This window comes from Pongo pygmaeus, chromosome 12, assembly GCF_028885625.2.
Source record: "Pongo pygmaeus isolate AG05252 chromosome 12, NHGRI_mPonPyg2-v2.0_pri, whole genome shotgun sequence".
Lineage (NCBI taxonomy): Eukaryota > Metazoa > Chordata > Mammalia > Primates > Hominidae > Pongo > Pongo pygmaeus.
In genome coordinates this window covers 86,320,613-86,340,888 of record NC_072385.2, presented here as the reverse complement: position 1 = coordinate 86,340,888, position 20,276 = coordinate 86,320,613, and the positions used below count along the sequence as shown (strand labels likewise).

The window sequence follows — 20,276 nt, the reverse complement described above, 5'->3', positions numbered from 1 at the left end:
GTGCTGGGATTACAAGCACAAGCCACCGTGCCCAGCCTCCTTTCCTCTTTTTAACTCTTACTTCTATGATTTCTTTAGTGGATAAAAAGCTTTTAAAAATAGGTTACAATGATATTGCAGCTAACAAAAATAACATTAAAAACACTAAATAGTATATATATGAAGTCTTTATAATTATTTTAATATTGTAATAATACAGTGTGTTGTGATTTGAATTCATTAGCACGGAAATCGATTACTGTCCTTTGTTTCTATTTGCCTATATTTTCTTTCCGAAGGCCTCATCAACATTGTTCTTTAATAGTAACCAAAACCCGAAATCATCTCGGTTCTCAGTATTTGGCTCTATGGGAACACCTCTTCTTTTCTCTCTTTTTTTTTTTGACACGGAGTCTTGCTCCTGTCGCCCAGACTGGAGTGCAGTGGCACGATATCTGCTCACTGCAACCTCTGCCTCCCAGGTTCAAGCTATTCTCATGCCTCAGCCTCCCGAGTAGCTGGGATTACAGGCATGCGGCACCACGCCCGGCTAATTTTGTATTTTTAGTAGAGACGGGGTTTCTCCATGTTGGTCAGGCTGGTCTCGAACTTCTAACCTCAGGTGATCCGCCCGCCTCGGCCTCCCAAAGTGCTAGGATTACAGGCGTGAGCCACCGCGCTCGGCCTGGGAACACCTTTTCTTACATCTTCAAGTGCCAGAAATGCTTATGAAAACGAAAAAAGAATTATTGAGAGTAATTATAAAGAAATACTCATTTTCTTCCTAAGAGCGCCAAGATTTCTTCTTTCCTCTTCTTTCTGTTTTTTTTTCCTAATTTCAAAAGAGTATAATTAAATTGCCAGGTAAAAGCTCAAAGGTCTTTTTTATAGTGTTCTGGAAGGTTCTCTGCTTGTGTTTGTATTTCCTTTAGCCTCCATGTTCCTCTATGCAGTCTCCGCACCCTTTCCCCCAGGCCCCGTTCTTCAAGGCTTCAGAGCAGCGCTCCTCCGGTTAAAAAGAAGTCTCAGCTCAGAATCTTCAAACCTCCTCAGAGGCCACCAAAGATCCCTAACGCCGCCATGGAGAGGAAGCACCTGGGGCGGGGCGGAGCGGGGCGCGCGGGCCCACACCTGTGGAGGGGGCGGCGCCCCAACGGCAGCGCCGGGGCTGGGGGAGGGGAGCCTATTCACGCCCTACTCCCGGGCGGTGACTCATCAACGAGCACCAGCGGCCAGAGGTGAGCAGTCCCGGGAGGGGGCCGAGAGGCGGGGCCGCCAGGTCGGGCAGGTGTGCGCTCCGCCCCGCCGCGCACACAGAGCGCTAGTCTTTCGGAGAGCGAGCACCCTCGACGGGGTCCGGGGACCCCCTCGTCGTTGTCCTCCCGACGCGGACCCGCGCGCCCCAGGCCTCGCGCTGCCGGGCCGGCTCCTCGTGCCCCACTCCCGGCGCACGGCCTCCCGCGAGTCCTCGGCCCCTCCCGCGCCCCTCTTCTCGGCGCGCGCGCAGCATGGCGCCCCCGCAGGTCCTCGCGTTCGGGCTTCTGCTTGCCGCAGCGACGGCGACTTTTGCCGCGGCTCAGAAAGGTGAGGCGCGGACTTGGAGAAGAGTTGTGGAGTTGGGCTGGGCTGGGCTGGGGGGCAGCGGCCCCCGGCCCCCGGCCCGCGGCCCCCGAAACGGGAATAATAGGGAGGGGACCAAGAGGCCGCGCTTTCCAGCCTGGAGACCGGACGGCGCGGCCGTGCCCCGGCCCAGGCCCTCCGCGCGGTAGGAAACGGCGAGGAGGCGCTCACTCGCGCCGTCCCGGGGAGCAGCCTCACTTTGCAGCTTTGCTCGCCTCGGTAGGGAAATGGCCCGGGGCGGAGGCGGGGGACAGGTGGGGAACGGAGTGGCCACGTTCGGGTTTCCTGTGGCCCCAGAACCGGTGCCTCGCGCCCTAGCGCACCCACGTCCTCGGTTCGGGGTGGACTTGGAGTTCCAAAACAGCCCCAGCCGGTGGCGGAGTCTCTGCGACAGGGACCAGCCGGCTCGCCCTTGTCCTCGCAGCGGGCCCCGGATGTGGGCCTCAGGCGGGGATAGGTGCCCGCAGGGGGGCCTCCAGGGCCGCTATGCACCTGCGCGCGGCAGGCGGCTTGGACTACACAGGGCGTGTGGGTGTTTTCCCTTTTCTAAGGATCATATGAGTAATGCCAAGCTTATTGTAGGGAACGCAGAAATAATAACCGTAAAGAGTAAAAACCTATAATCCCAGCATTTTGAGATTCCCATAATTAGTAATTAGGTGTATCTTTCTTTTTATTTATTTATTTATTTTATTTTATTTTTTGAGACTGAGTCTTGCTCTGTCGCCCAAGCTGGAGTGCAATGGCGCGATCTCGGCTCACTGCAACCTCCGCCTCCCGGGTTCAAGTGATTCTCCTGCTTCAGCCTCCTGAGTAGAGTAGCTGGGATTACAGGCGCGCGCCACCACCCCCCGCTAATTTTTGTATTGTTAGTAGAGACGGGGTTTCTCCATGTTGGTCAGGCTGGTCTCTAACTCCTGAGTTCATAATCCGCCCGCCTCCGCCTCCCAAAGTGCTGTGATTACAGGCGTGAGCCACCGTGCCCGGCCTATTTTATTTTATTTGAAACCAGTCTTGTTCTGTCGCCCAGGCTGGAGTGCAATGGCACGATCTTGACTCATTGTAGACTACGCCTCCCGGCCTCAGACCATCCTTCTGCCTCAGCCTTTATGGCTGGCTAATTTTTGTATTTATTATTTATTATTATTATTATTATTTTTTTTTTTTTGAGACAATTTCACTCTTGTCACCCAGGCTGGAGTACAACCGCGCGATCTCATCTCACTGCAATTCAGGCGATTCTCCTGCCTCAGCCTCCCGAGTAGCTGGGACTACAGGCATGCACCACCACGGTCAGCTAATTTGTATTTTTTGTAGAGACGGGTTTCGCCATGTTGGCTAGGCTGGTCTCGAATTCCTGACCTCAGGTGATCCACCGACTTTGGCCTCCCAAAGTGCTGGGATTACAGACGTAAGCCACCGTGCCAGCCGAATATTTGTATTTGTAGAGACGAGACCTTGCTATGTTGCCCAGGCTGGTCTCGAACTGCTGGGCTCAAGTGATCACTCCTTCTGGGCCTCCCAGAGTGCTGGGATTACAGGCGTGCATCACCACACCCGGCCTTAAAAACAAGATTTAAAATGGTGACTGGTATGTTGCACCATTATTCAAATGTTAGACATGTAGTTTGATTTCAGTTTCTCTTAACTGTGGAATAAACAACTTGGCTGTCGTCTCTCTCTCTCTCTTTTTTTTGGAAACAGTGTCTCCGTCTGTCGTTCAGCCTGGAGTGCAGTGGCACATTTACATGTCACTGCATCCTCCATTTCCCAGGCTCAAGTGATGCTCTTACTTGGACCTCCCAAAGTGCTGGGATTACAGGCATGAGCCACCGGTCCGGCATCTCTTGATTTATTTGTAAGATGGTGCCTAGAAGTGGAGTGGTGTTTGCCAAAGCTCTCTGGAAGGGCTTTTACACTTTCACCAATGGAGTGGGCTAAATTCAGTAATTATACTCTCAAAGTAATGCAGTTTAGTCAACTCATGTTTTTCTGGCTTCAATCTGGGACTACATACTTAATGTTAAATTGCTTTAAAGTGGTCATAGCTGCTACAGGTTTGTGCTCAGAAAGTCTGCACCTGACTGGTCTGATTTAAATTTCACGCCCCTTAGGGATGAACAGTGTGTTTTAAACAAGTACAGGATGGGGATGCAGAAGATTTAAACGCTTGAGAACAAGTGCTGTATTTTCCCCTTTTGTGACCCCAGTATTGAGTTTAGTGTTGTGCAGATTAAAGGTGGTTCATATCGATTATAACTTGAACAGGGAAAAATTGAAATCAACTTAGGGTACTTGGGATACGAAGGATCAATATAAAAACTCTGGTTTGTCATGCTAGCTTTTTCTTTTTTTCCCTCTTCATTTGAACTGAGGAGATAGTTTTTGTTTTTAATGATTGTGCTCTTTTAATTAGACAAAAGGAATTAGATAGTCTTGCCAATTCGAAGTTAAATGAACTTTTGAGGTTGTTAAGGACAAAACTGTTAAACTGACATCAATAACCCAGAATGGGCTGCTTAGTATCACTTTCCAAATCAGGTGCTAGGATTTAATTTAGTTAGGAAACTCACTTACAGGGAGGACTATAACTGCAGTTGAAAGTGTAATTTTTCCGAGATATAAAATGGTTTAAAGATTGAATATATTCCTGTTAAGCCCCAAAGGAAACATCCCTCATTTAAGAAAATGGGGTGGGAGAGCGAGAGAAGGTGAGGATTCGCAGATCCTAGAATTGGAATAGTTGATTTTTTTTGTAAAAGAGGCAGTGACAGCCGGGCATGGTGGCTCACGTCTGTAATCCCAGCACTTTAGGAGGCCGAGGTGGGTGGATTACCTGAGGTCAGGAGTCCTAGACCAGCCTGACCAACATGGTGAAAACCCATCTCTACTAAAAATACAAAAAAAAGCCGGGCGCGGTGGCTCACACCTGTAATCCCAGCACTTTGGTAGGCCAAGGCGGGCGGATCACGAAGTCAGGAGTTTGAGATCAGCCTGGCCATTATGCTGAAACCCCGTCTCTACTAAAAATACAGAAATTAGCCAGGTGTGGTGGCGGACCCCTGTAGTCCCAGCTACTCGGGAGGCTGAGGCAGGAGAATCACTTGATCCTGGGAGATGGACGTTGCAGTGAGCTGCGATCGTACCACTGCACTCCAGCCTGCACGACAGAGACCCTGTCTCAAGAAGAAAATCAAAAAAAGGCAGTGGCTAACAGGGATGTTATTTAGCAGGACAGGAGTGTGGAAGGAGCTAAGACTGGGAGTTTCACAAAGACAAAGCTAGAAATGATGGTTGGAGAGCTGTGTTCTTGTTTTAAAAAATTGTAACGGGAGGCCAGGCACAGTGGCCCATGCCTATAATCCCAGCACTTTGGGAGGCTGAGGCGGGAGGATTGCTTGAGGCCAGGAGTTCAAAACCAGCCTGGGCAACATAGCGAAAACCCGTCTCTACAAAAAGTTAAAAATTAGCCAGGCATGGTGGTGCATGGCTGTAGTCCCAGCTACTTGGGAGACTGAGATGGGAGGATCACTTGAGTCCAGTAGGTCCAGGCTGCAGTAAGCCAAGATTGTGCCACTGCATTCCAGCCTGGGCCACAGAGTGAGACCCTATCTCAAAGGAATGCATGCAGATTAAATTATGTGTCTGTATACAGTATGCAAACTTTAGCAAGTGCCAGGCATTTAGGCAGTAGTCTATAGCTGAAAAATAAAACATTCAGGACCACTTTTTAAGGTTTTGTGTCCTTGTAACTTTAGGCATTATTATTACAGTATAACTTAGCTGGGACATGAGAGTTAATAGAGCCACATTTTAAAGTAGATTTTTTTTTAAATTTTCTAGAATGTGTCTGTGAAAACTACAAGCTGGCCGTAAACTGCTTTATGAATAACAATAGTCAATGCCAGTGTACTTCAATTGGTGCACAAAATACTGTCATTTGCTCAAAGCGTGAGTAAAATATCCTTATTACCTGTAAGCTTTATTTTGACTTAATACTTCTTTAATTGATGTGCCTTAAGTTGGAAAGAGTTTTATTGGCTTAAATCTGAATCATGTTATAAAGTAAGTGTGGGAACACCTAAATTTCAAATAATCTTTGACCCTGGAACTTTAGAGTTAATTTTTTTTTTCCTGTAATCATGAAATCAGTTATTTTTCAGCTTGGCATTAAGGTTTCTTTTTCAGTGGCTGCCAAATGTTTGGTGATGAAGGCAGAAATGAATGGCTCAAAACTTGGGAGAAGAGCAAAACCTGAAGGGGCCCTCCAGAACAATGATGGGCTTTATGATCCTGACTGCGATGAAAGCGGGCTCTTTAAGGCCAAGCAGTGCAACGGCACCTCCACGTGCTGGTGTGTGAACACTGCTGGGGTCAGAAGAACAGACAAGGACACTGAAATAACCTGCTCTGAGCGAGTGAGAACCTAGTGAGTGGGGCTGCCTATACTACTTGTTTTCATGCTGTTCAGATTCATTTAATTAAATTTATTTTTGATTATGTAATATGATTTCATGGTTTAGAATTCAGAAGATATGAGTGTCCAGTGAAAAGCTTACTTCTCATTCCAGTCCCCCGCGCTACCCAGTGGACCTCCATAGAATTGATGTTATTGATTATTCTATAACCTTCCAGAGACAGTTGATGCATTTGTTATATATCTGTTTTATTATTTTTACATAAATGGTAGCATACTAGGTATAATTTTTCTTTTATATCTTAACATTATTCAGTATTTCGTAGTTGCATTAGTAGTAAATGTATGTAATTTAACCTATGTATTTGCTCATTGATTGTGTTTTAAAAGTGAGATATGCTTGTTTTAGGGATTGTTTAATGAAAAGCAACAGAAACCCACTCACGCTAGCTTAAGCAAAAAAAATACTTCATTGGAAGGGACTAGAAACTGGAAAGGATGTCAGGACCAAAGTGGGCACTTTCTGTTTTTCTATTTTGGTCTTCTGGAGCCTCGTCAGTTTTCTCTTTGTGCCCTTTCTTTTGTTTTTTGTTTTTTCTTTTCTTTTCTTTTTTTTTTTTTGAGACGGAGTTTCCACTCTTGTTGCCCAGGTTGGAGTGCAGTGGCACAATCTCAGCTCACAGCAACCTCTGCCTCCCGGGTTCAAGCAACTCTCCTGCCTTAGCCTCCTGAGTAGCTGGGACTACAGCTATACCACACCTGACTAATTTTTGTATTTTAGTAGAGATGGGGTTTCACCATGTTGACCAGGCTGGTCTCCAACTCCTGACCTCAGGCAATCCACCTCACAAAGTGCTGGATTACAGGTGTGAGCCACCATGCCCGGCCCTTTCATGCCTTTTTATCTTTTCAGTTGAACAGGGCACGACACTGCCAGCTAAACCTTGACTTCATGTGACTTTATGTATTGTGTCCAGAGAACAGACAGTCAATATTAGAAAGGGTGTTCCCTCCTGGGTGTGTCCTTTATGAAGGATGTGTAAGGGAAGAAATTATGGGAATATCTACTGCATAAATTTTTTTTCTCTTAGTCCTTATAATTCGAGAATTTTAGGATTAGCTTATTAGGAAAATAGTATAAAAGACTGAGTTACAGTCAACTGACATTGTCTTTTTACTTTATAGCTGGATCATCATTGAACTAAAACACAAAGCAAGAGAAAAACCTTATGATGGTAAAAGTTTGCGGACGTAAGTGCCATTAAATGTGTCATATTATTCTTGCACAATTGGTGGCTCAAATCTTCCATCCCACACCATTAGGAAAACCAAGTCTAAATGCTTTTTTATATTTCTGAAAAATAAAGTTACTTGAAATAGAGTTGCAAGAATAGCCCAGAGATTCCGGGAATACCCTTCACTCAGATTCACCAATTAACATTTTGGCACATTTGCTTTTTATATTGTGTATGTGTGGATGAACATGTGTGTGTGCTTTATATCAGTGTATCTATGCATGTATAAATATTTTTCCCAGAAGCACATGAGAGCAAGTTGTAGACATCAGGCCCCTTTACCCCTAAGTACTTTAGTGTATCTTTTCCTAAGAACAAAAGGCATTCTTTTATATAAGGCACTATACAACGATCAAATTTAGGAAATTTTTTTTTTTTAGACGGAGTCTCACTCTGTCACCCAGGCTGGCGTGCAGTGGCGTGATCTCAGCTCACTGCAACCTCTGCCTGCCGGGTTCAAGCAATTCTCCTGCCTCAGCCTCCGAAGTAGCTGGGACTACAGGTGCCTGCCACCATGCCCTGCTAATTTTTGTAGTTTTAGTAGAAACAGGGTTTCACCATATTGGCCAGGCTGGTCTCAAACTCCTGAACTTGTGATCCTCCCGCCTCTGCCTCCCAAAGTGCTGGGATTACAGGTGTGAGCCACCATGCCCAGCCAGGAAATTTAATGTTATATCACGTTGTGCCCATTTTCCCAATATTGTCCTTTGTAGTAATTTTTCCCCTCTGATTCAGGACCCCATCCAAGATCATGTATCACATTTAGTTGTCATGACTCTTTAGTCTCTTTTAATATCGAACAGTTTCTTGGCCTTTCTTTGTCTTCCATGAACTTGCTATTTCTGAAGAGCATGGGCAAGTCATTATATATAATGTCCCTCAAATTTTGATTTGTCTGATGTTTCCTCTTTTTTTTTTATTTTTTGAGTTGGAGTTTCCCTTTAGTTGCTCAGGCTGGAGTGCAATGGTGCAATCACGGCTCACTGCAACCTCTGCTTCCTGGATTCAAGCGATTCTCCTGCCTCAGCCTCCCGAGTAGCTGGAATTACAGGCATGCACCACCATGCCTGGCTAATTTTTTTTGTATTTTTAGTAGACACGGGGTTTCTCCATGTTGGTCAGGCTGGTCTCAAACTCCCGACCTCAGGTGATCTTCCCACCTCAGCCTCCGAAAGTGCTGGGATTACAGGTGTGAGTCACCTCGCCCGGGGCCTTGATGCTTCCTCTTAACTAAAAACAGGTTATGCATTTTTGACAGGAAAACTACTTAAGCGATCTTGTGTCCTTTATAATACTTCATATTAGGAGTTGCATGATGTCAGCTTGTCCCTTTACTAGTAATGTAAACTTTGGTTAAAGTGGTATCCACCAGGTTTTTCCAGTGTGAAGTTACCATTCTCCTTTTGTAATCCATAAATAATCTATGGGCAGATACTTGGATACTAAGTAAATGTTATTTTTCTAATTAAACTGGTACCCAGCAGTTTGAATATCAATGGATGATTCTAGCCTGAATCAATTATTATTATCATAGTTGCAAAATGGCAGAAAAATTTTAACTTTAATGACAATTTTAGACCCTGAGCTATCTGCTTAAAGAGTAGTGCTTTTTACTGTTGTGTGGTACAAACATTTTTTTTTAATACAGATTTTAAATTCTTTACAGTGCGCTTCAGAAGGAGATCACAACGCGTTATCAACTGGATCCAAAATTTATCACAAATATTTTGGTATGATTTTTTAATAAGTGAGCTTTAGCAGACAGTTGGTGAGACAGTATGTTTTGAGTATAAGGACAGCCAGTGATTTGAGTGGTGGTTAAATACACTTACTGGAGCAACAGTTTCAGATCTGGGTACTTAATGTGAATTTCCTGTTACTGTTTTTTTGTTTGTTTCTTTAAGACAGGCTATTGCTCTGTTCCCCAGGCTGGAGTGTCGTGGCAAGATCTTGGCTCACTGTAACCTCTGCCTCCAAGGTTCAAGCAATTCTCATGCCTCAGCCTCCTGAGGAGCTGGGACTACAGGCACATGCCACCACGCCCAGCTAATTTTTGTATTTTTAGTGTCGACGGGGTTTTGCTATGTTGGCCAGGCTGGTCTTGAACTCCTGGCCTTAAGTGATCTGCCTGCCTCAGCCTCTCAAAGTGTTGGGATTACAGGTGTGAGCCACCACGCCCGGCCCACTGTTTTTGGTTATCATTGTTTTCCTTCCATAGTCTTTGAAAAGCCTAGTTTTACTCCTAAAGAAAACGTAGTATCTCTTAGTATCCCTAAAACATTTGTTTTCTTATCCTGGAGAACCTGTCCCTGTGGATGAGCTCCAGTAACATCTTAAAGTAAATAAGCACCAAAATTACTTTTGGTAAATATAGTTTTGGTGCATATTTACTTTAGGATGTTACTGGAGCTCCCATCTTCTCTGCTTTAAGGAACTAGTCCTTAACCAGTTAGCCCTTACTTAACTCTTTAAACTCTGGTTTAAAAAATAAAAAGAAGCTTGAATAGTGTGACGGAACTCTTTAAAGGCAGTATGAGTTTATTCAAGACTCTTTAGAAAGAATATACTTTTTTTACTCTTTAAAAACAACATGATGGCCGGGCGCAGTGGCTCACGCCTGTAATCCCAGCACTGGGAGGCCGAGGCAGGTGGATCACAAGATCAGGAGATCGAGACCATCCTGGCTAACACAGTGAAACCCCATCTCTAGTAAAAACATACAAAAAAGTTAGCCGGGTGTGGTGGCGGGCGCCTGTAGTCCCAGCTACTGGGGAGGCTGAGGCAGGAGAATGGCGTGAACCCGGGAGGCGGAGCTTGCAGTGAGGCGAGATTGTGCCACTGCACTCCAGCCTGGGCGACACAGCGAGACTCCATCTCAAAAACAAAACAAAACAAAACAAAAAAACAACATGGTAAGTGCATACTGCGTTTTACCTTGCGTTTCTTTTTCTTTCTTTCTTTCTTTCTTTTTTTTTTTTTTTTTTTTGAGATGGAGTTTCGCTCTTGTTGCCCAGGCTGGAGTGCAATGGTGCGATCTTGGCTCACCACAACCTCTGCCTCCCAGGTTCAAGCGATTCTCCTGCCTCAGCTTCCCTGGTAGCTGGGATTACAGGCATGTGCCACCACGCCTGGCTAATTTTGTATTTTTAGTAGAGATGGGGTTTCTCCATGTTGGTCAGGCTGGTCTCGAACTCCCGACCTCAGGTGATATGCCCACCTCAGCCTCCCAAAGTGCTGGGATTACAGGCATGAGCCACTGCACCTGGCCTTACCTTGCATTTCTTTAGTAATTTAGTTTTAAAGTAGTTCTAATCCAAATAAAATATTTTCACATCTTACTTAAAAATCTTTTCAATATAAGAAAATTCTCTTAGGAAAAATTGTACATTGTAATTACATTTGGTTGCATGGCTGTCTTATTTCCCTTTGATAGATTTAGAGACCTCCCAAAGATTTCTTGATTAGTGATAAACTTAATTATCCACTAATGGAAAGGAACAGTAATGCATGTAGATTATAGAAAATCAAACACTGAATATTCTGATTCTCAAATAATGTTATTTTCAAATGATTTTGATTATATTATTATTAATTTGTATTATTCAATTTTTTCCCCAGTATGAGAATAATGTTATCACTATTGATCTGGTTCAAAATTCTACTCAAAAAACTCAGAATGATGTGGACATAGCTGATGTGGCTTATTATTTTGAAAAAGATGTGAGTATAATCTTCTTTATTCCATTTCTGTGTTCAAGAATGTAGTCTATCATGCCTCAATGAATTAAATATATTTCATCACCTTTTTCTCCGCTTATAGATCAACCAAATGGTTCTGCTGCTGCCATTAATTTTGTCCTCCCTGTTACTCACATGCATCTTGCTTGTTTGTATATTTATGCCTCTTATCAAATTGTTCTGCCTAAAATATCTCCGCTCTTTCTTATAATTCTTATTTATATCTACTTGGTGGTTACTTAGTTTGTGCATATATGCTCCCCTATGATATTTATAATTTACACAAATAAGAGTCTGTTAAAAAAGACTGTGTAACTGGTATGATTAAAATATTTTGTTTAAACTTTAATATATTATAGTGAAGTATTTTCTGCTGAAATATGAGGTTTGCTTCAAAATAATCTGGGTGGGAGTGAAGGGATAAAAGGAAGAGAAGATGAAGTAAGAGAGGCTATGTGTTGTTGTCCTTGCATCAGGATGATAGGTACATGGGCGTCATTGCACTACTCTTTCTACTTTCGTGTATATTGAAAGGTTCCTGTAATAAACAGTTTTTTAAAGTTCCAGTAGATTAGATTGTTATCACTAAAACCATAAAGATTCTTGGCAGCGGTTCTTTTGGCATACAATTTGTATGCAATTATATGTGGCCATGGTTGGTTTTCTTAAATATTTTTAATTCCTTTTCAATACAGGTTAAAGGTGAATCCTTGTTTCATTCTAAGAAAATGGACCTGACAGTAAATGGGGAACAACTGGATCTGGATCCTGGTCAAACTTTAATTTATTATGTTGATGAAAAAGCACCTGAATTCTCAATGCAGGGTCTAAAAGCTGGTGTTATTGCTGTTATTGTGGTTGTGGTGATAGCAATTGTTGCTGGAATTGTTGTGCTGGTGAGTACAGAACAACTAAAATTTCATTTAAGGGTATATTTTTTCAAGAAAAAGTAATAATGGCTGGGCTCAGTGGCTCACACCTGTAATCCCTACACTTTGGGAGGCTGAGACAGGTGGATCCCTTGAGCCCAGGAGTTTGAGACCAGGCTAGGCAACATGGTGAAACCTTATCTGTACTAAAAATACAAAAATTAGCCAGTCGTGATGGCTTGCACCTGTGGTCCCATCTACTTAGGAGGCTGACGTGGGAGTGGTCAGTTGAGCCTAGGAGGTCAAAGCTGCAGTGAGCCATGATCACACCACTGCACTCCAGCCTGGGCAACAGAGCAGGACCCTGTCTCAAAAAAAAAGAAAAAAGGAAATATGAAGAAGTAACATCCATATTCCAAAACATTCAGGGAAAAAAATCTTCATTTTTAAATAATTTTTTTATGGTGAATGAATCTATTGTATTTCTGGTCTCTTTTTACAAAAGTCATTTTATGAAGCAAGAAAGGATACTAATAGTAAAAAGCTTGTGGCTGTGCACCTCACAGGCCAGTTAAATTGCCATCTAGCAGCAAGTGTCTTTCAGTTCTCACTGCAGACAATTCAACACCTAGTGCAAAATACCTGAACCCCCAAACCTCTCAATAAGATGAAACAACAGAACACAAAGTTAACATTAGCCACAGAAAAAAGTTAAAAGTGATATGTGAATCAATACTTCCAAGTAAAGATGAGCAAATTGAATTTAACAGTGCTTCAGCAAAAGAATGTATTGCTTGAAGAAGTAAAAGGTTTATTTTAGGAATGTAAGGATGCTTCGGTATCAAGAAATCTTACTAACACTGGCCAGGTGTGATGGCTCAGGCCTGTAATCCCAGCACTTTGGAAGGCTGAGGCGGGTGGATCACTTGAGATCAGGAGTTCGAGACCAGCCTGGCCAACATGGTGAAACCCTGTCTCTACTGAACATACAAAAAATTAGCTGGGCGTGGTGGCACATGCCTGTTATCCCAGCTACTCGGGAGGCTGAGGCAGGAGAACAGCTTGAACCTGGGAAGCGGAGGTTGTAGTGAGCCAAGATCATGCCACTGCACTCTAACCTGGGTGACAGAGCAAGACTGTGTCTCAAAAAAAAAAAAAAGGCCAGGCACACAGTGGCTCACGCCTGTAATCCCAGCACTTTGGGAGGCTGAGGCGGGTGGATCACCTGAGATCAGGAGTTCAAGACCAGCCTGACCAACATGGAGAAACCCCATCTCTACTAAAAATTCAAAATTAGCCGGGCATGGTGGCTCATGCCTGTAATCCCAGCTACTCAGGAGGCTGAGGCAGGAGAATCACTTGAACCCAGGAGGTGGAGGTTGCGGCTGAGATCATGCCATTGCATTCCAGCCTGGGCAACAAGAGTGAAACTCTGTCTCAAAAAGAAAAAAGAAAAATCACTAACACAACAGAATTCAGAAATAGGTTTGAGGGTATTTGGGAACTTATATTTCCAGTTCAATCAACCATGTTTGGCTATCCATCTGGAACAAAACGAAAGTTGAATTCCTATTTCACTCCACCAGGCTGGACATATTGCTCAGCTGTGTGAGGGTGGCATGTCCAGAGCACAGCAGTAGGAAAGGAGTTGGGCAGTGTATCCATTTTCAAAGACATTTACATTTTTAAAAATATAAAAAAGTAAAGTCCCAAGAAAATTAATTGAGGGAATGTTTGTACAACCTTGTGGTAGGGGAAACCATGTAAGGCAAGAAATCAGGAATCCATGAAAGAAAAGATACATATATGTGTATGTATATTTTGAGAGAGGGTCTTGGTGTGTCACCCAGGCTGCAGTGCAGTGGCATGATTATAGCTCACTGCAACCTCCAATTCCTGGACTTAAGTAATCCTCCTGACCCATCCTCCCAAGTAGCAAGGATTACAGGTATGTGCCACCATACCTGGCTAATTTTTTAATTTTTAGTAGAGACGAGGTCTTGCTGTGGCTGCCGAGGCTGGGCTTGAACTCCTGGGCTCAAGCAATTCTTTTGGCTTAGCCTCCCAAACTGCTGGGATTACAGGCATGAGCCATTGCACCTAGTCCTATATATAGGCTTCATTAAAATTAAATGTTTTATATGGCAAAGAAACTGTAAAGTAAAAAATATCAACGATGGGCATGAAAAAAATATGGTGCATAAAGCAAAAATAGATATTATACATAATATACAGAGAGTTCTTACAAATTGATGAGGAAACCTAAAGAAAGAATGACAACAGGTAAGGATAGACAGTTAATAGAAATTTCAAATGGCAAATGAACACAAGTGGTTAATGCTGGAAGTCTAACTGTCCTGTAGAAATAAATGAAAACACAAGTGCAATAAGGAAGCACGTTCAGTTATTGTATCATAGCATTGCTTGTAAGGGTGAGTCTGGCCAGGCGTGGTGGCTCACGCCTATAATCCCAGCACTTTGGGAGGCTGAGGCGGGCAGATCACCTGAGGTCGGGAGTCCGAGACCAGCCTGACCAAAATGGAGAAACCCTGTCTCTACTAAAAATACAAAATTAGCCAGGCATGGTGGTGCATGCCTGTAATTCCAGCTACTCAGGAGGCTGAGGCAGGAGAGTCACTTGAACCCAGGAGGCGGAGGTTGTAGTGAGCCGAGATCATGTCATTGCACTCCAGCCTGGGCAACGAGAGCAAAACTCTGTCTCAAAAAAAGAATAAAAACAACAGAAAAAGTGAATCTGGAAAATAGCCTGAGTGTGTATCAGTAAGAGAGTAAATTGTGTTTATTTTATCTACGATAGGGAATAATGTGAGTGAGTTCTATCTTTATCTTTGGATCTGGAATGGTTGCTATGATGTTGATACAGGCTGTGCATAGGTGATGATGATACTGCATAATCCCATTTTTAGACCCCAAAACTTAGATGCATGTGTTTATATATGATATTTGTATTAGTGTGGAAAAGGAGGATGTGGAAGAATGCACACCAAACTGTTAAATTTCTTTTTTTTTTTTTTGGAATGGAGTCTCGCTGGCCAGACGCAGTGGCTCACGCCTGTAATCCCAACACTTTGGGAGGCCGAGGCGGGCGGATCACAAGGTCAGGAGATCGAGACCATCGTGGCTAACACGATGAAACCCCGTCTCTACTAAAAATACAAAAAATCAGCCGGGCGTGGTGGCGGGCGCCTGTAGTCCCAGCCACTTGGGAGGCTGAGGCAGGAGAATGGCGTGAACCTGGGAGGCGGAGGTTGCATTGAGCCGAGACCGCACCACTGCACTCCAGCCTGGGCGACAGAGCAAGACTCCGTCTCAAAAAAAAAAAAAAAAAACAGAAATGGAGTCTCGCTGTGTTGCCCTGGCTGGAGTGCAGTGTCATAATCTCGGCTCACTGCAACCTTTGCCTGCCGGGTTCAATTGATTCTCCTTCCTCACCCTCCCGAGTAGCCGGGACTACATGTGGAAGCCACCATGTCCGGCTAATTTTTGTATTTTTTAGTAGAGACGGGGTTTCACCATATTGGCCAGGCTGGTCTCAAACTCATCACCTCGTGATCCGCCTGCCTCGGCCTCTCAAAGTGCTAGGATTACAGGCATGAGCCACTGTGCCCGGCTTCTTCTTCTTTTTTTTTTTTTTTTTTTTTTTGGGAGATGGTGTCTTGCTCTGTTGCCCAGGCTGGAGTGCAGTGGCGCGATCTCGGCTCACTGCAACCTCCGCCTCCCAGGTTCAAGCCATTTTCCTGCCTCAGCTTCCCAAGTAGCTGGGACTACAGGCGTGCACCACCACCACCATACCTGGCTAATTTTTTTGTATTTCTAGTAGAGATGGGGTTTCACCATGTTGGCCAGGCTGATCTCAAAATCCTGATGTCAGGTGATCTGCTCACTTTGGCCTCCCAAAGTGCTGGGATTATAGGCGTGAACCACCATGCCTGGCCTAAACTGTTAAATTTCTTTAAAGATTATTCATTGTTTCCTTTTTTTCTTTCTTTCTTTCTTTTTTGTTCTCCCATTGGATCCAGCATTGTTTTTGATTTTTTTTTTTTTGCTTTGTTTCACTTGTGGTAGACTTTTTTTTGTTTAGTAGTGAAAATTTTTATTTTATTTTATTTTATTTTGTTTTGAGACAGAGTCTCCTTCTTTTGCCCAGGCTGGAGTGCAATGGTGTGCGATCTTGGCTCACTGCAACCTCTGCCTCCCGGGTCCAAGCTATTCTCCTGCGTCAGCCTCCCGAGTAGATGGGATTACAGGTGCCTGCCACCACGCCTGGCTAATTTTTGTATTTTTAGTAGAGATGGGGTTTCACAATATTGGCCAGGCTGGTCTTGAACTCCTAACCTAAAGTGATCCACCCACCTCAGCCTCCGAAAGTGGTAAGATTACAGGCATGAGCCACTGTGCCTGGCCTATTTTATTTTATTTTTATTTCTTTTAGAGATGGAGTCTCACTCTGTCACCCAGGCTGGAGTGCAATGGCGCCATCTTGGCTCACTGCAACCTCTGCCTCCTGGGTTCAAGTGATTTTCCTGCCTCAGCCTCCCGAGTAGCTGGGATTACAGGCACCTGCCACCACACCCGGCTAATTTTTTTGTATTTTTAGTAGAGTCGGGGTTTCATCATGTTGGCCAGGCTGATCTTGATCTCCTGACCTCAAGTGGTCCGCCCGCCTCGGCCCCACAAAGTACTGGTGAGCCACCACGCCCAGCCCACCTTATTTATTTTTAAGAGACAGGGTCTTACTCTGTAGCCCAGGCTGGAGGGCAGTGGTGCAATCTCCACTCACTGCAACCTCTGCCTCCCAGGTTCAAGCAATTCTGGTGCCTCAGCCTCCTGAGTAGCTGGGACTACAGTTGCACGCCATGACACCTGGCTAATTTTTGTATTTGTAGTAGAGATGGGGTTTCACCATGTTGGTTGGGCTGGTCTGAAACTCCTGACCTCAGATGATCCTCCCGCTTCGGCCTCCCAAAGTGCTGGGATTACAGGCATGAGCCACTGTACCGGTGTGAAATTTTTAATTTAAGAAACAATAAATGTTTATGGATAGGTGTTAAAATTAGTTTTTTTCAGATCAAAATTGTATCCATTAAAAGCATATATGTCTGTTTAGATAAACTTTTTTTGAGTAGCAGTCCTAAAACAATAGTTGTGTTTCTTCCACTCAGGTTATTTCCAGAAAGAAGAGAATGGCAAAGTATGAGAAGGCTGAGGTAAATGGATTACTTACCTAAATAGAAAGGCCCTGTTGAATCTCTTACTCCTAATCACTCTACCTTCCTACACACTGATGCATTTCAGTTATACTGGAGTCCCTTTATACTGTTGTCTTTAGGGTCTTAGGGACAGTCTTAGAATGTACTCTTACCTAAATCTTGCGTGAGTTCCATGGCAGATCACCATCTATTTTCTGCCTCATAGAAGAGTGGAATGGGAAGCCTATGGTTTTTATTTTACAAAGCGTCAACATCTAACAGAATCTTCTAAAGGCATACTCCAGTGGATTCACCTTGGAGAAACTCATTGTGACTGATGATCTGATTTATTATCTCTATGCCAGTGAAATAATCATTTAATATGAACTTAATTTGTCATAATCTATTGTGTACTAACTAGTCTATACTAGTGTGACATCAAAATGTCAGATTGTTATTGTGTTTCGGTCCCTTGGAATTGAATATGAATGAACACTTGTCCTTGAACCCTATCAATAACATTTTTCATATATCTATCAATTTTTGTGTATCTTTGTAGTTGTATATGGGCCACTTACTAATATTTTAGCAAGTAATAAAAATAGAAACATGAAGGAATATTGGAAAAAATCTAATAGAGCCAGAAACTGGCATTTTTTTCCCATTCTGTAGTAGGTCATCTGGCTTATTTGGTTTGGTGACCGCACATCTACAAGACTAACCCTGAATTGAACTGTAGCAGACAGGCAGAATGACAATGTAGTGTTGCAGTGCAGAACAGTACAGACCTGGGTTTGGCTGGGCAAAGTTATATAACTTCTTTAAGCCTCCATGTTTCCTCATCTGTAAAATGAGGATAATAGATAGTATGGACCTGTTGCAAGGATTAAACATAATCGGTGTAAAGTGTTAGTCCCATGCTTGCCACATAAGAAAATATTTGTCAACAGAGTAGCAGTTGTCATTATCATTGTCTCAGTTTGCCTGTAACTAGTTGTGTGATCTGAGACAAACACTAATTTTGAACTTGAGTTTCCCCACATGTAAAATGAAAGATTGATAATAGAAAGTAAATCATTTTTTTCCTAGCCTTAAAAATAGTATGCATTTAATAAAAATCTAATTCTTAAAGATCTAGCTTACCTCCAACTTGCCCTAGTCACTTTGGCGATCTTGTCTCTAAATAGAACCTTGAAAACACTTAAATGTGTGTTTCCTTGCAATATGGCTTTTTCTTTTTTTATTTAAATAAGTCTTATAAATGTGGAAAAAAATTATCTTGTGTTCCTTTAATTTCATTTTTATTTAATACTATTTTCAGAATGAACAAAAGATTGAAAAATTATTTAGAATTTTTTTCTGTACTTTTTCCTGTTTCAGATAAAGGAGATGGGTGAGATGCATAGGGAACTTAATGCATAACTATATAATTTGAAGATTACAGAAGAAGGGAAATAGCAAATGTGGACGCAAATTACAAATGTATGCGCGTGGGACGAAGACATCTTTGAAGGTCATGAGTTTGTTAGTTTAACATCATATATTTGTAATAGTGAAATCTGTACTCAAAATATAAGCAGCTTGAAACTGGCTTTACCAATCTTGAAATTTGACCATAAGTGTCTTATATATGCAGATCTAATGTAAAATCCAGAACTTGGACTCCATAGTTAAAATTATTTATGTGTAACGTTCAAATGTGTGCATTAAATATGCTTCCACGGTAAAGTTTGAAAAACTATCTGATTTGTGATTGAAAGCTGCCTTTCTATTTACTTGTGTCTTGTACATACATACTTTTTTATGAGCTATGAAATAAAACATTTTAAACTGAATTTCTTAACTTTGACATTTCAAATTTCTTCTTCTTTTTCTTTTTTTTTTTGAGACAGAGTCCCACTCTGTTGCCAGGCTGGAGTGCAGTGGCACAATCTCGGCTCACTGCAACTTCCGCCTCCTAGGTTCAAGCGATTCTTCTGCCTCAGCCTCCCGAGTAGCTGACTACAGGCACCCACCACCATGCCTGGCTAATTTTTGTATTTTTAGTAGAGACGAAGTTTCACCATATTGGCCACGCTGGTCTCGAATTCCTGACCTTGTGATCCACCCACCTCTACCTCCCATAGTGCTGGGATTACAGGTGTGAGCCACCGCGCCCAGCCTCTTTGTTTTTTTGTTTTTGTTTTGTTTTTTCTTTTTTTTTTTTTTTTTGAGACAGGATCTTGCTCTGTAGCCTAGGCTGGAGTGCACTGGCGTGATCTCGGCTCACTGCAGGGTTCAAGCAATTCTCCTGCCTCAGCCTACCAAGTAGCTAGGATTACAGGCGCCCACCACCATGCCCGGCTAATTTTTGTGTTTTTAGTAGAGACAAGGTTTCTTTTTCTTTTTTCTTTTCTTTTCTTTTTTTTTTTTTTTTGGTGGGTGGGTGAGACAGAGCCTCACTCTGTTGCCTAGGCTGGAGTGCAGTGGCACGATCTCGGCTCACTGCAACTTCTGCCTCCTGGGTTCAAGCAATTCTCCTGCCTCAGCTTCTCAAGTAGCTGGGACTACAGATGTGCACCACCATGCCCGGATTATTTTTGTATTTGTAGTAGAGACGGAGTTTCGCCATGTTGGCCAGGCTGATCTCAAACTCCTGACCTCAAGTGATCCACCCACCTTGGTCTCCCAAAGTGCTGGGATTACATGCGTGAGCCACCGTGCCTGGCCCTATTTACTCTTTATTAAGTGGAAGTGGATCATCATAAAGGTCTTGATCCTCATAGTTTTCACTTTGAGTAGGCTGAGGAGAGGAGGAAGAGGAAGAGTTGGTCTTGCTGTCTCCGGGTGGCAGAGGCAGAAGAGGTAGAGGAGGTAGAAGGGAGGCAGGTGCACACTGGGTGTAACTTTTATTGAAAAAAATGTGTTTAAATGTACCCGCACAATTCAAACCCATGTTCAGGGTCAATTGTAGTTGTGACAGACCCAATGGCCCACAGAGTCTAAAATGTTTATTGGAAATGTTTGCTGACCCCTGCTCTAGGATGCTGGGGGAAAGCTATTCCTAGGTAGGTGTCTCAGCAGACATGGAAAGCAGCCTATAATATTGCCCCAGCAGGTGGGGTATGGAACAGATGCTCAGGGAGGCTGCTGGCTGCTGGCTGCTGTC

At 43.4% G+C, this 20,276-nt stretch overlaps 1 protein-coding gene across 1 annotated transcript; it reads left to right on the top strand.

Annotated features, from left to right (window-relative positions):
* Positions 1-1,108: 1,108 nt before the first annotated feature.
* Positions 1,109-18,963, top strand: EPCAM (epithelial cell adhesion molecule). The gene is made up of 9 exons (XM_054474685.1): positions 1,109-1,563; positions 5,443-5,550; positions 5,788-6,028; positions 7,202-7,267; positions 8,978-9,041; positions 10,930-11,031; positions 11,745-11,945; positions 17,102-17,146; positions 18,509-18,963. The coding sequence occupies exons 1-9, from the start codon at positions 1,488-1,490 to the stop codon at positions 18,548-18,550; spliced, it is 945 nt and encodes a 314-aa protein (XP_054330660.1). The 5' UTR covers positions 1,109-1,487; the 3' UTR covers positions 18,551-18,963.
* The last annotated feature ends 1,313 nt before the right edge of the window (positions 18,964-20,276 follow it).

Excerpts from the sequence above, each read along its gene's own strand:
- EPCAM (XM_054474685.1), top strand. The coding sequence starts at position 1,488 with ATGGCGCCCCCGCAGGTCCTCGCGTTCGGGCTTCTGCTTGCCGCAGCG. Across the intron at positions 1,564-5,442 it reads TTTTGCCGCGGCTCAGAAAG|AATGTGTCTGTGAAAACTAC; the intron begins GTGAGGCGCGGA and ends TAAATTTTCTAG. Across the intron at positions 11,946-17,101 it reads TTGCTGGAATTGTTGTGCTG|GTTATTTCCAGAAAGAAGAG; the intron begins GTGAGTACAGAA and ends TCTTCCACTCAG.